Source organism: Sceloporus occidentalis, unplaced genomic scaffold (genome assembly GCF_023333645.1).
Source record: "Sceloporus occidentalis isolate IW3139 unplaced genomic scaffold, rSceOcc1.0.p SCAF_72, whole genome shotgun sequence".
Classification (NCBI taxonomy): Eukaryota; Metazoa; Chordata; class Lepidosauria; order Squamata; family Phrynosomatidae; genus Sceloporus; species Sceloporus occidentalis.
In genome coordinates, this window is record NW_028317052.1 from 2,743,679 (window position 1) to 2,758,510 (window position 14,832).

The following is a 14,832-nucleotide window of genomic DNA, read 5'->3' on the forward strand; positions in this document are numbered from 1 at the left end:
ACAGTTGTTGCGAAAGGGACAAATACCGGTGTCCTGTTGCTGGTCCAAACTGATACATAAATACTACACTTTACAGACAAATACCAAGTCACATGGAAACTACCAGAAAGCATGCTACCCCCTCAGAGGGACCTACCATGAGGTTGTGCACCCATCGTTGGGGTGGGCAGTAGATGTACTCTCCATACTTGGCCCATTTTGGTCGGTGCATCCCACTTTAACATAAGAACACACATATCCATATGAACCCCAATAACAACAGAACATAAGAGTAATTATTTCCGAGGAAATAAAGGCAAACCGTAAAGGAGGGCATCATTAAGTCCCTCTGTTGTGTTGTCACCGACCCCCACCCCCCGACACGCTACATTCTGCCTTTGGATTTTTACGTTTCGATCAGGGGAATGAGCAGGATAGCAGAACGGTTCTGCTATCACATTTTATGTAAAATAACGCATTCATGAATTTAAGACAGACCCGTGATATACATACAGGCCATGCTGTTACTGAGCAGTCGTTATAAAAGGTTCTTATAGTAACCGTTAAGGTCTAGAAATGATTACGTAGCACAGAGACCAAGCAGAGAATGTGAGAAGACGCCGCCTTGCAAATAACTACTCTAATCCTTTGGACTTTTATTCAGATAAGACATTCACTGTTATCACCTGTTGGGGTTTAGCTTATCTTCTGTTGTGTTTGTATCACTTTTTACTAGCATACTACTACAATGAGCTGTATATATCCACATACCGTAGATGTGTTCCAATGGCACGTTGAGCTCGCTGATCCAAGTTTTAGTTTAAAAGGCTAATTGATCGTTAGAAAACCCTTTTGTAGTTATGTCACAGCTAGATATGACCCCAAACATTTGAACGTTAGCGTGTGTTCTGATCCATACCGATTTCGGTTGACTGTGTGAAGGTATATGCTCTGTACTTTTACTGCTCGCATAGACTTTATAATATTTGGACCCTGTCATTTAGACTGTAACTCAAGATATATATATAGAAACATATAGGAATCATCATTTAACCCTTTGTGTGTCACACAGTGGTAATCATCTAATCAGTAAATAGCAGGACATGCCAGGCAGTAAACGTACTGTCATTCGCCTCGCTGTCACGCTGCCATATGCTCCTTAATATACATTCCAGCCTTATCAGTAGTTGCTGTCACCCACCTATTCGGGATACGGGACGTGTACTCTATCTTGGTGTCCATACAGGCGTGGTAGGAGTTCTATAAGATAAAGATATATATATATATATAGATATATATATATACACACACATACACATTAACAGCCGATTATCACCATCAATGACAAATCACCAGCAATTACTTCTACGGAGAGATTACATATATGAGAAAGACTGTACTATTCCATGTATACCTTCTCTATAAACATGTATTTATCATGGATGGAGAGTGGTTAATAATCACAACTTATTAGTAAGTATTTACAAGAACAGATTAGTTCACGCCAAAATACAACTATAAAAAATGGAAAATACAATCATAAGTGTTTTTTTCACCATTTTTGAGCATAGTGGGAAAAGAAAAACATACTAATTGTATTTCAGCATCAATATCCTTGGAGAAAGTGAACCACGAAATGACACAATGGGGTGTTAACTCAACAGGAACAAAGGCCATTTCTGGAAAACCCTTCTCACCTCTTCCTTGTAGCGCTTGGATATACTCGGAAGCACCTGAGAAACAGAGATAAAGCCGTAAGGATCACACAGCAGCCGTACTATCCTTTATATTCAACACCACAGCACCGAACACCCTCAGCCAGAGGATCGTTTAGTTCGGCTGGAAAGCTGTGGGCTGATTTCTCCTAGCTGCTATTTCAATGGAATTCTAGAATAAGAAGTCAACGATTGGGGGGGAAATAGCAAAAACTTTTTACGAGAGATTTACAAACCCAAATAGGAATTGTAAACGTCAGAATGTGCCGGATTTTAAGTAACCTGGGAGGAATCATCACAGATTTCTGACCTACCGCTACTCAGAGTATATATATATATATATATATATATATATATATATATATATATATCCAACGTCCGGACTAAAGAAAAAAAAAAGTTGGATGCAAGAGGAAAAGTAACACATAAAACAAAACTAATCAAACATTTACAAGATAAAAAGAGTGAAAGACAAACCGGGGCCGGTAAACTTAATAGTGTGACTTTAACGGTACCCTGTAACACACAGGGGTTTGGGCGATAAAGAGCCATTTACTATAACGCTTTGGTGGTCGGTTACCTCGGGGGGCGGCCAGTATTCCTCGGCACACAAGTAGGCAGATTTATCCGGGACGTCCACATCAATGTTAAACTGTAAGAGACAAACAAGTCAGGAGCTGGGATCCGGGATAGAAACACGTATGTAAACGCCGCAGCCTGAGCCGTGACGCAGGAAACATGACGGCAAATACATGCAGGGGATCCCAGCGGCAACTTTAACGTGAAGCATGCAAACACGCGTGTACGTGCGGCAGCCGCCAGCGCAGAGATACACGCCATTCAGAAGCTTTATGACCACATGGCTCAAATAAATAATATTTAACCCCTTCGTGACAATTGCCGGTCCGGGCACGTCACTGAAAATCGTGACGATTATGACAATTGACGTGCCAGGACCGGCATGTCTTTAAACGGGTGAAAAAAATCGATCCGTGATCGATTTTTTCACTCAAACGGTGTTGCTCTAATGCCTCGACATCGAGGCATTGAGCAACACCAAAAAAAACATTCCCGCCCCCCCCGATCGCTCCTAGGAGCAAAAAAAAAACATGTTTGAAAGACTGCACGTCTTTCAAACATGGCGGCGCCCGCCGCCGAAAAACGGGTTTAGGAAGCGATCGCGAGTCGCTTCCTTTGCTTAGCTGGTGTTGCTAAGATGCCTCAGTATCGAGGCATCTTTGCAACACCTGTTTAGCAAAGGAAGCGACTCGCGATCGCTTCCTAAATGCTCAACTTACCTTCCCGGTGCCGGTGTCTTCGAAACACACGCGGTGTTTCAAGATGGCGGCGCCCATCAAGCCGGGGGGCGGAGCCTGCTGACATCATCGGGGGGGTGTTGCTGGATGTCATGGACATCCAGTGAATAACACCCCTAGTGGTCAGATCACTCATAAGAGTGATCATGATTTGATAAATCAAAGGCAATGTTTTCTAAACATTGCCTTTGATCAGTATTGGATCTGCCCCCCTCCTTCACTTGCTTCTAGTGAGGGAGAGAGACAGATCGGTGTGTTCTGGTATTTCAGGTATTCCCTAATAAAAATATATATATATTGATCCAAAGGCTCTTATAAGAGCCACCCATATAATATTAACCCCTTCATTGCCATTGATCACTGCATAAACAGTGATCTTGCATAGTGGCAATTGTTTTTGGGTTGTTTTTTTTTTACATGTTTTTTTACTTTTTTTTAGGTTTTTTTTTATTTTTTATTATAGCCATTAACCCTTTCCTTCCCCACTATTTTTGCTGCAATTCTTACCATGCAGCGGTATACGGCTGAGGAGGCGTATGCCTTTTTGGCCACAGATTCTGAGGCCACTGATACAGCGTCAGATTTTGACGTTGGTCAGTTCACAGATACATCTAGTGATGTATCTGTGGCTGTTAGGACGCCTACCACACGTAGTCGTGGCAGTGCACCAGAGGCATGGGTAGCGCCTAATAGGTACAAGCCAGCTATCCCTCCTTTTTCTGGAATTCCTGGCATCAATATTGATGTTACAGGATTCACTCCACTGCAATTTGTGCAGTTTTTTTTGGGAGACGATGTCTTGGGAGACATTGTCACACAAACAAACATTTATGCCCAGCAGCACCGTGCTGCTAGCCCTAATTCTTTTTGGGCAAAACAGCCATGGACTCCCATTGACGTGCCAGAATTTCTTAAATTCTGGGCACTCACAATGTTAATGGGCATTATAAAAAAGCCCTCCATCCGCTCCTACTGGAGCACCAGCCCCATCTTTAGTACCCCCATTTTTGCCCAAACTATAACTAGGCAAAGGTATGAAATGATTCTTCGTTTCATGCATTTTAGCGACAACAGCCTGTGCCCCCCTAAGGAGGACCCCCAGTTTGATAGGCTGTACAAAATCCGCCCCCTGATTACCCATCTCGCTGCCAGGTTTCCAGAGGTTTATACACCTGGAAAGAATATCTGCGTGGATGAATCCCTAATGAAATATAAAGGAAGGTTGGGATTCAAGCAGTATATTCCTTCCAAGCGCTCCAGGTATGGAGTGAAGGTGTATAAGCTCTGCGAGAGCGAGACAGGATATACTCATGCCTTCCGGGTATACGAGGGTAAGGATAGCTACCTTGACCCTCCAGGTTGCCCAGATCATCTGGGCACCAGTGCCAAGATTGTTTGGGACCTAATATTCCCTTATGAACAAAGGCTACCACTTGTATGTAGATAACTTCTATACAAGCGTCCCTTTGTTCAAGCTGCTGTATTGTTTCGATACGGTAGCTTGCGGTTCTATAAAAAAGAACCGCTTGGGTTTCCCACAACGCCTGGTACGAACCCGGCTAGGAAAGGGGGAGACCTCAGCTCCACGCCAAGAGGAGCTTTTGGCATTGAAGTTCAGGGACAGAAAAGAGGTGTGCATGCTGACCACCATCCACGATGAGAGAACCGTGGAGGTTTCTGTCCGTGGCAGAGCTGGGGTCACTACAAAGCCAGTGTGCATCAGGGCCTATAACAAGAACATGGGTGGAGTTGATCTGTCAGATCAACTCCTACAGCCCTACCTCATTATGAGGAAGACAAAGGCCTGGTACAAGAAGGTTGCAATTTATCTAATGCAAATTGCAACCTATAACGCTTTTTTGCTGCACAAAAAAGCAGACACTGGGCTGAAGCTGTCTTTTTTGCAGTTTCAGCTCGAAGTAATTTCAGGTATCTTGTACCGTGATGCACCTGGTCCCCAAGTAGTGATGGGAACCAACAGAATTGGGGCTACCCATTTTATTTTTAAAATCCCCCCTACAGCAAAGAAGCAGAATCCCCAAAAGAGATGCAGGGTATGCTACAGCAGGGGGCAAAGAAAGGACACCACATTTTACTGTCCAGATTGCCCTGGAAAACCTGCACTCTGTGTCGGTGACTGCTTCAAGCTGTATCACACAGTTTCCCATTTTTAATTTTTTTTTTGTTCCTGCTCCATTTTTGTATTTTTTTTTAATTTTTTGTTACATTTACTGTTTTTTAGCTTTTATTTGCTCCACCATTTTTAAGCATTTTTATTTGCACTGTCAAGTGAACCCTGTGTCCATTCCGTGGCATGAGGGACCACTTAAGGTGCTAGATCAAATCCCTTCTTGGAGATAGGCCAGGCTTTCTTGTAACCTGTCCCTACTGATAGTTGGGTACAAGCATTTTTCTTTACCCAGATGTAAAATTCCTACTGAATTTGAATTGCTCATGTTCCAAATGTGGCCCTTTTGCCCCCAAACAATCTGACAAACCCATGCATGTGGGGTATCAATGTACTCAGGAGATGTTGCTGGACACATATCTGGGTGTTGTGTGACAGCAACATATACCAGGAGCTGTAATTTCACACCTGAAGTACAAAGTATGTGAAAAAAACACCAAAAACAATTACTATCCCAAACTTTGACAAGGGTTGGTGGTAGGATTAGTGCATGGAAAGGGTTAAACTATCAGCATCTAAAATACCCTGGGGTGTCTAGTTTTCAAAAATATATGGTTTGGTGGGGTAAATTTAATTTGCTGGCTTCAAAGATGCCCCAAATACCACATAGAGACAGAATTACCAGATTCAGAGAAAAATGGTTTTGAATTAGCAAAACGCTACTTGTACTTATTGCCCCATAACGTGTAGAAGAAAGCAAAAAAACATAAAAACATTGGGTATTTCTAAACTCGGGACAAATAGTAGAATCTATTTAGCAGGTTTTTTCAGTAGTTTTTTTATGATGAATAAAAGATTTTTCAAATAAAAGTGAGAAAATGTGTTTTTTTTTAAATTTTTCGTCATATTTTATTATTTTTATTATAGGAAATTACATCATATGAAAAAATTTTTGGTGTCTGAAGAAAGCCCTTCTTGTCCTGAAAAAAACAATATATAACTTGTGTGGGTTTAGTAAATGGGTTAAGAGAAAATTACAGCTAAACACAAACACCGCAGAAACGATAACAGCCATTGTCACGAAGGGTACAAAAAGTAAAATCAGCCTTTGTCACGAAGGGGTTAAAGTTCGTGTTTTGGTTCATTAACACACCGTTACCCAACTAACAGACCCCCAAGCGGCACCGGTGAGGGAACAGGTCGCTGTCCGAAACCGGCACATCTGGAGGAGGATTAATACCCCTCGCCCCGTCCTCGGGTGTTACCCCTGCGGACACTCTTTCTGCCCCTGGAACCGTTTATACTGTTCAGGTATACTGCTGGTTACTGACAGTATACGGATTCCATCGCTGTACACACTCGGGTCAGCTGTTGATGTTCACGTTCTGTGTCGCAGTTTCGCTTGTTTGTACATAATTACAAGACTTCAATTCTTAGAGAGACTTTCCCGTCGCGGGTTATCAGACAGGCGCCTATTGGCGGCAATGCACTTTATTTGGGCGAGTTTGGACTAGGACTGCTTTACTCTTCTGTCAGTTCTCTGTCCGGTCCTATAGTCCCGGTTGCTGTGTGAGTCTTACACGAGAACAAGCCTGCAGCTGGACCCGGCACTCACCCGTCCGTTATCGCACACAGCTCCGGAGTCCAGCACCGTGCACAGGAGCAGCAGGCAGCGGGCACACAGATGCCACATCTCGGTTACACAGAATTCCCACACCGTGGACTACGGCCTGCTCCATACGTGACGCCTGCGTTCCAGGAAAATCCCCACCAATCAGCGAACAAACAACTCGCCAGCTCTGCGGTGATTGGATAAAGCCGGTCCCGCCCGCACACGTTGAACGAAATCCAGCCCGTGGAGAATGTTTTCTATATTGTTAACCCAATAGTTGCCCAACGCACGTGCGAACGGCTGTACACCCGTACGATAACGCGCTGTGCGGCGGGGCGGGGGTTCGTGATTATTCGGTACATTGTAACGATATGTAAATATTTATCCTGCTGAAAAATATGGCAGGGAACATGCATAAATAATATTAAAATTCATATTGGTAAACATTTACACCACTCGTTTTTCTATCCGTTAGCAGCGGCTTGAATGTTTCATTGGCTGCGATTTTGCTAAAGCTGCGCAGCATTTTTATTATTTAATGCTAAAAACGTATAATGGGGTTTCACAAACTGACAAAGCCAAGAAATAGCATTTCCAAACCTATACGTCAAAAGAGTACATTAACCGGGCACCTAAAATACGCGTTAACAGTCGCGCCCAACCGTAATACTAGAATCAAATCACAGAATAGCTCATACCGAACGATTTCAGTAAATAACGCTTTTTCTTTGAGTATTCTCTTTAAAACTCTTTGAATTGAATTAAAATGTTGAGCTCTCCAGCAAACTTCTACTTTAGTGAACAGATCTTAAAAACCCAAGGCTTATCCATGCATAGACACACACACACACATACATACATATATATATATATATATATATACAGCCACTTTAATGTCACAACAACGTTAATTCATAAAGTCACATTCCCCGATAAACACACGCTTGTGCACACGCATGCGCACACGCATGCACACACATGCATGCGATGCACACACACACGCTGACTTCCGGCAGCCTTCTGTACAGAGTATCTCTGCTCCTGTGACTGTATCTTCAACAAAATGTGATCCATGAACTGTTCTTATGGTTCTCGGCATGATGGGAGTTGTGGTCCAGCTGTGCTGGATGGCTGCTGGTTATCTAACCGCGCTTACGTCTATTCATGTTATAGTTGAGCGTTCAAACATGACCTTCAGAGTGTTTGTATTGTGACTTTCCCAGCGCCGGAGAACGTTGTGTAACGTTAACTTATCGTACCCAACACAAACCCGCGTTACCAGGCTCGTGCGCTCTGATTCTCCAGGCTTTAGGTTACTGTGCGCGGCGACGTTTTGTAAAAAAAAAACCAAAACAAAAAACCAGGGCATTTACTTACATTCATAAGAGGTCTCTTAGCAGGGAGGGGGGAAGATACAATATTTCTATATTTTTTTTTGGCCCTCCCAAATTGTCATGTGATGTCAGTTACTGGGGGTGTAGCCCCTCTGCCAGGTACCTGAAGGTAGATCACCCCCACTATAGGAGTCTATACCTTTCTAGGCGAGCCGCCCCAGCATGCTGTATCCGTGTTTTACCGCTATGTACCATTATCAGAGACTGAGGGAACATATAATGAATTGATCCTCATCATTCTAAGGTCCTCTTATTACGAATATATTCCTTCTGCCTGTTCTGGTTCTGAAGCTATAACAGATGGTAATCTGACCCCACGATCTTCATGCACATATTCGCAGCACTTGGCTGTCCTCGAGTATCCTGAGTTTGTAACCGCGTTCCACTAAAGACAATAGAAGTGCTTTCTTTCAATAAAAGCCATTAATGGAAATATTACCACTTCTAACAGGTCATAGCCCAGCGGAGCATTGGCACGGAGGAGGGAACGGCAGGCTTCATCTAAACACAAACATGAATCAGTGTTTAAACAGTGCGCTGCGGGAACAGCTCAACCTTTTCAAAAACCCTGAAGCCAACTAGAAGGTGGCTGAACCCTTAAATAAATAATTTGCTAAGTAACTGAGAAAAAAAAAGATTGGCATTGATGAAGGGTTCAAAGACAAAACAGGAAAGAATATCAGATCAGTGCTGTGAAATGGGAGGAATATGGGTTCAGTGCTTTATCTGAGCTCTATAGCTTTGTTGTGTGTAATTATCTTGCTTATTCTTTTAGCAACATTATTTTGGACCAAAAGGAAAGGGGATGACAGTATTGTAGAAGATGAAGAGGAGGAGGCTCATGGAGATGTTTTTAGAGGCACTTGGGAGTCCCTGCCTGGGGGTTATCAGTTGATTTGTAAGCCGTCAGCTCTTGCCAACTGGCTTCGGAGAGATATCCAGCGGTTGTCTTATCTGGACTCCAATCCCTGTTGGTGGAAGAACTGGCCACATCTCCAGACAATTATTCAACACTTGCTACCAGCTGACAGAATACTGGAGTTGGCCAGGGACCATTTGCAGATGACCGATGGAGGTATAGTTGCTTTGGACTGGGTGGTGGGCCCAAGACCATCTTCCAGACCTAGAAGAAGTACAAACACAGTGGTCAACCCACCTCTTCTCTTGCTAATTCCTAATTCATTTGGGAAGATGACCAGAAACCTACAGAAACTTTCTCTGCAAGCCCTAGAACAAGGTTATTACCCAGTCATTTTTAACCAGAGAGGCCAAAACGACTGTCCACTGACCAGTCCAAAATTCCAAGCTTTTGGAGATCCTGCTGACCTTAAAGAGGCTGTCACATACATTCGTTTCAAGCATCCATCGTCCTTGCTCTTTGCGGTTAGTGAGGGTCTGGGTTCTGGACTCCTGCTCTCCTATCTAGGAGAGTGTGGGTCATCCAGCTATATCACAGCCGCTTGCAGTATATCACCAGTGTTCCGCTGCCAGGAATGGTTTGAGACCGGTCTGCCCTGTTTCTATGAATGGGCTCTGCTACTTTATCAGAAAGTTTTTCTTAGCAGGTAAGTCCAGAGAGATACCTTTACAGACCTACCATAGAACACTGGCCTGCCTACAGGACACAAAGTTGTCCTCCCCTGCTATCTGGGATGCAAGCGAATAACAACCCACCTTGCATCTTCTGCTACCTCCTAAAGCATTTTACTTTCCGACCCACTCGCAGGACGCAACCGTCCAAATTAGCTGTGCATTTAAAGGGACCCGTTAGTATTGATAAAACACACACAGAAGTGCACTTTACCAATTAAACTCGCCCAAAACTGTACACGAGGAATACCCCTCCTAACGGTATTGCTAGCGGAAACTTTAGCCCAACAAGGAAAAGAACAAAGGGCAGAAATGGGGACTTTAGACACCGATGTTTATGTTGATTCCACGGTAGTTAAAGTTTTCCATTTTTTTTAATCGATCCAGGCTTGGTATCTGTAACTCTGTTAAAGTCGATTCAAAAATCACGATCAAGAATAAGTTGGGACTATTACTTCTCAAATAAAATATATATTTTATCATATATTCTGAGACCGCTAAAAAAATAAATAAATCTGTATTTTAAAGCTTTTCAGCGGTTTACTATTTTATTTTCAATCAAAAGGCTTTTATATATTAAAAAACCCTTAGTTTTAATCACTTCATGCGTGTTTATATGTGGTGTGGCGGGTAAATAGTCTAGTAAAGTAACTAATAGAGTTCCCCCTTGTCTTGTTCACTGCAGATACTCCACCGCTTTAGCAGAGGTTCTTCCAACTGATAAACTTTTTCGAAGCTCTTCCCTGCAAGAATTCCAGAAGCTTTTCTTTTGCCCGACCAGCAGCGACAGCATAAGCTGGGAGAGCTACTGGGAGCGTAACGACCCCCTTCGTGACGTGGATGAAGTTGCTGTACCAGTTTTATGTATTTGTAGCACCGATGACCCCATTCGAGGACTTCCAGAGGCCACTCTTCCCATTGAGCTCTTCCGGACTAATCCTTATTTTTTCCTTTTATTGACACATCATGGAGGACATTGTGGTTTCCTTACTGGGTCATTAGAATCATGGAGTCACGAAGTTACTTTACACTACTTCAGATCCATTACAGATTTTTTCTGTGTAGAAGAGAAAACAAGGGGACAGTCCAGACGTCAGAGTTCAAACATGATTGGTAGGCTGAGAAGAGCTACACTGCAACGACGGCCTCGGCACACAGACCCCGAAGAGATATTTAGCTGGAAAAGGTCATACACTAGATAGTGAGGTGACGAGGCTTCTTTATTTATAAACAGATTTGGTGATATTAACAGGGGCGTCCAACCTGCGGCCCTCCAGCTGCTGCAGGACTTCTGTTACGAACGTTCCACGAGCATGAGGTTTACTTCCTCTGCTTTTCTGTTTAAATACATATCATAAGGAAAGGGGTAGGTTTAAATGCCTCACCAAGTTAACCCTTAACACAAAGTTAAAACCAAGAGGGGTGGGGCTTAAATCCACCAAGCCTAAGCATCATTACAATAAAAAAAATTTAAAAAAATTCAGCTTTTCTGCTTAGCATGGAAGATATAATTCCCCCTATTCTGGATTAATTGGCCAAGTAACTACCTTTCACCTCCGGTATGGAGCTTGTGTGCTTTGGGTAAAATACATTAGCAGTTTTAACCCTTTACCTCTAGATTGTAAACTTGTTTGAGCAGGGCCCTCCTCACCTGTTTCTGTAAGCCAAATTGTTATGTTATATACTACCTGTTCCGTCTACCCATTGTACGGCTCTACGGAATTTGATGGCGCTATATAAAGCAATAAATAATAATGTGTGCTCTTTCCTTACCTTTTTAGTGCCTTCATATTAAAAGTTACATTTTAACTTTAGGTGTATTTATCTCCCTTTTCTCTCTTATTTGTTGGTGTGATAGTAGGGGCAAGTTGTGTCTTAGTTTGGTTCATATGAAAAAACGTATAATTATTCAAGAAATGGTATTACACAAAAAACAAAGAAACACACGCTCCATGTGTACTAAAATTACTTTATTACAGTTGATTTTTTTTTGTCTGATTTTTTTTTAACATTTCCTTTGCTATGATACAAAGGATAATTACAAACAAAATTTTACATAGGATTTATTTTTCTCCCCTTTTTCGGACAACTTGGTAACAGCTTTAAATGCACAGTCTATACAATTAATACAAGTTATATAATATATTGTAAAACCAGAGGAATACCAGAATACTGACATTACACTGTACAAGAGACCTCACTGTACAAGACCTCAGCAAGCGGTGGGGCGAGTGCACCCCACCGCAGATAAATGCACACCCGCAGCCGAATGGGATGGAAATGCATACTGGAATTGTGCTGATCAATTTCATTTAAAGGAAGTCCTTCATTTTGCATTCACTAGTCATATAATGATGAACGGCAGAAGCGTCAGAGCAAATCGAAAACAAAGCACACTTTATGTTACATAGCCAAGTCACTTTAAGCCTTTACATACCACAGAATTAAGCAACTCGCGACCTCACTCTGCCGGAACATAAAGACCTAAAATGAACTTTGTGTATTAAAACGCGCAAAAACGTCTTTTTGTTCGTGCTGGCTAAATGACAATAATATACGCTCGTGTCGTTACAAAGCATGCATGGCTGATCAAGAAAAATTTCTGCTGATGGCAAAGTTGTAACAGTTTTATATATCTATAAAAAAAATAAAAAGAACAAAAAGAGTGCCAGATCCATCTCATAATGTAAAGGTTTCAATGCTGTCGCCAAGTCTGAGCTCTGCCCCAAGCCTGACGCAGGGTTTGTATGACTATCCTGGCAGATATAAACATGGAACCTGTTGGTTCTTTAAGTAGTGACACTCGAGTGTCTTCACATGGTTACAATCATGACCTTAAGAAATATTATTTATTTTTTTTGCTATGCAGAGGTTATAAGGCACGGCAGTGTGGTTGATTATCGACTGAGAAACTGACACGTTAACCTGGAAATTACAGAACTAATCATATGCAGGCCCTGATTTAATAGCATTTTTACTTCTAGAAATATTATTGAAGAAAAAAAAAAAAAGGGGAAAAAAAACTCCTTATCCTAGTAACTTTCTCCTCCTCAAAACTGCATGTAAAACATCTACAGTATCTCTCTATCATTCAACCTATTTTTAGACTGCAAAAGAATCCGAGTGGCCCCCATATCCGACCCAAGTAAGCCCACTGGAGCTGCTTCCACAGGTACAAAAGGAAGCACCAACTCTCTTCATAGCCCGTATAAACACGTGCAAAGGAGAAGCCTCCGCCGATGAATAATTGTGTTGCTTTATTCCTTTAGTATATGGATTTCATGCGGGAAACTAAAACGAAATTGACAAATACCTAATGGATTATTCAGCAACAGTGGTCATTATTGTAGTGTCAGAGAGGTTTCGGGGCAAGTGGGTAAACACATTGGCAAGCACATAAAACATGGAAAGGGGCTAGCAGCATACATAATATGAATGACTATAAATAAAAATTTGGAGAAATGATAAAACAGACATACGCACAATATTGTATATTAAACACAACGGCCCTGAGCATTAAAATGTTTTAAATCCATCACACTACAGTTCTTTAAACTGTCAATACTTGTCTGACGCTTCTTCGCCTGTCTCAAGTGCAAACGGTCACATGAATGCAAAAGTGAAATAGGATTTTGGCTAAGAATGAGTGCAAAAAAAAAATAAAAAAAAAAAATATATAGACCACTACCACTAACTGTGGGTTCTTTTGGCAGTGCCTGCGGGTGTGCATTTAAATCCTCCCTATAAAATTCAGTTCTTAAGCATTTTCTTCACTAAAGACATGATAGATAGTGGGAGTGTACAGGGTAAATAGAATGAAAAGGTGTAGAGATTCTAAACGAAGAAAAAAAATATATATATTCATACGTATAAGTTCTACAAATAAATGTGCAAATAAAAATTCTCAAACATGCTGGGGTTGGAAATAAGCCTCGAATGCAACAATTTTATAATAAAAAAAATAAAAAATAAAATGATAAATTGCATGTTTTCTTTTAACTAGAGCTGCCAGAAGCACCTGGAACGCATTGCAAGAAAAAGAAAATGCAGTTTACGGTCATAAGAACGAATCATCTTTACGGGATTACTTAAAAAAAAAAAAAAAGGTTATTTTCAAAGCATTAGTGATTATTATTCCTTATTTTTCAGCAATAAACTGACCCGCAATGCATTCCTGGCCCCTCCCTATAGAATTTGTATATTTGCCAATAAAGGAAAATGTTAAGGAAAAAAAGTGTGTAAGGGAGGCAATTATTTGGTAGCAACAATGTTAGAATTTGAGTTAATTGTTTTGTTAGACAACAGCATCTTGTTTCTTTACTGTTTTCTGACCTTTTCTTCTTCACAATACAAGTAACAATTTTAAAATGTACAATATACACAATTCTACCCACTGCCCACCCCAGCGTCTCAAATATGAGCCTACAAATTAGACGTTTATATTAGTCCTATAATATAAGTCCCTCTTAATTGGCTGAAATGGGCAAAGGGTACGCTTATAAATAGATTTCTTTCATGTTTAGCAACTTAAGTGTTAATAAAAAAGGCTCTAGCATTTACAATTTATTAAGTCAATATATCTGTGTAATATGCACTAATTCTTTTTTAATTATTTTTATTTACACCAGTGTTTTTGCTGCCCTCTCACCGTCCTCTTATTCGACAGGTAAATTATCCCCTGCTGGGAACCAGCGATAGGCAAAATATATTGCGGTACTAAAAACAACAAAACTGTCACATGCCCTGTTGACCAACTCAGTTTCTAATTTCCCTATTGACCAGGGGTAGACATTCCACTTGTGATATCACTGCACTATCCCCAATTGAGTAATCCAGCCCTATTTTTAAGTTAAATGCACATTTAAGTAAATTATGCACGGACTCCAGTACATTTAAATGCATGCAAACAGATGCAGGCGTTCTTTAGTTCAACTCCTCCCCCAGCTGCCTCTGCTAAAAGCGGGGAGCATACCGTGGTATGCTTCTTAACCAAGCTTCGTACAACCCCCTTCGTTCTACTCCACGGAAGCCGATTTCCCACTGGAATCAATGGAAATAGAAGTAGCCAATCACATGCATCCCATGTGAACGATTATGT

At 41.5% G+C, this 14,832-nt stretch overlaps 1 protein-coding gene and 1 non-coding gene across 2 annotated transcripts; both read left to right on the forward strand.

Moving 5' to 3' along the window:
- The first annotated feature begins 5,287 nt into the window (after positions 1-5,287).
- LOC149286089 (small nucleolar RNA SNORA35) lies at positions 5,288-5,417 on the forward strand. The gene has a single exon (XR_016277696.1). It is a non-coding gene; the product is annotated as a small nucleolar RNA SNORA35 (small nucleolar RNA).
- Positions 5,418-8,209: 2,792 nt separating this feature from the next.
- Positions 8,210-10,936, forward strand: LOC149286090 (protein ABHD15-like). Its single transcript, XM_089494425.1, has 3 exons — positions 8,210-8,243; positions 8,920-9,709; positions 10,420-10,936. Exons 1-3 carry the CDS (start codon positions 8,210-8,212, stop codon positions 10,934-10,936), a joined length of 1,341 nt encoding a protein of 446 aa, XP_089350551.1.
- Positions 10,937-14,832: the final 3,896 nt, after the last annotated feature.

Excerpts from the sequence above, each read along its gene's own strand:
- LOC149286090 (XM_089494425.1), top strand. The coding sequence starts at position 8,210 with ATGTCAGTTACTGGGGGTGTAGCCCCTCTGCCAG. Across the intron at positions 8,244-8,919 it reads GGGTGTAGCCCCTCTGCCAG|CAACATTATTTTGGACCAAA; the intron begins GTACCTGAAGGT and ends TTATTCTTTTAG. Across the intron at positions 9,710-10,419 it reads CAGAAAGTTTTTCTTAGCAG|ATACTCCACCGCTTTAGCAG; the intron begins GTAAGTCCAGAG and ends TGTTCACTGCAG.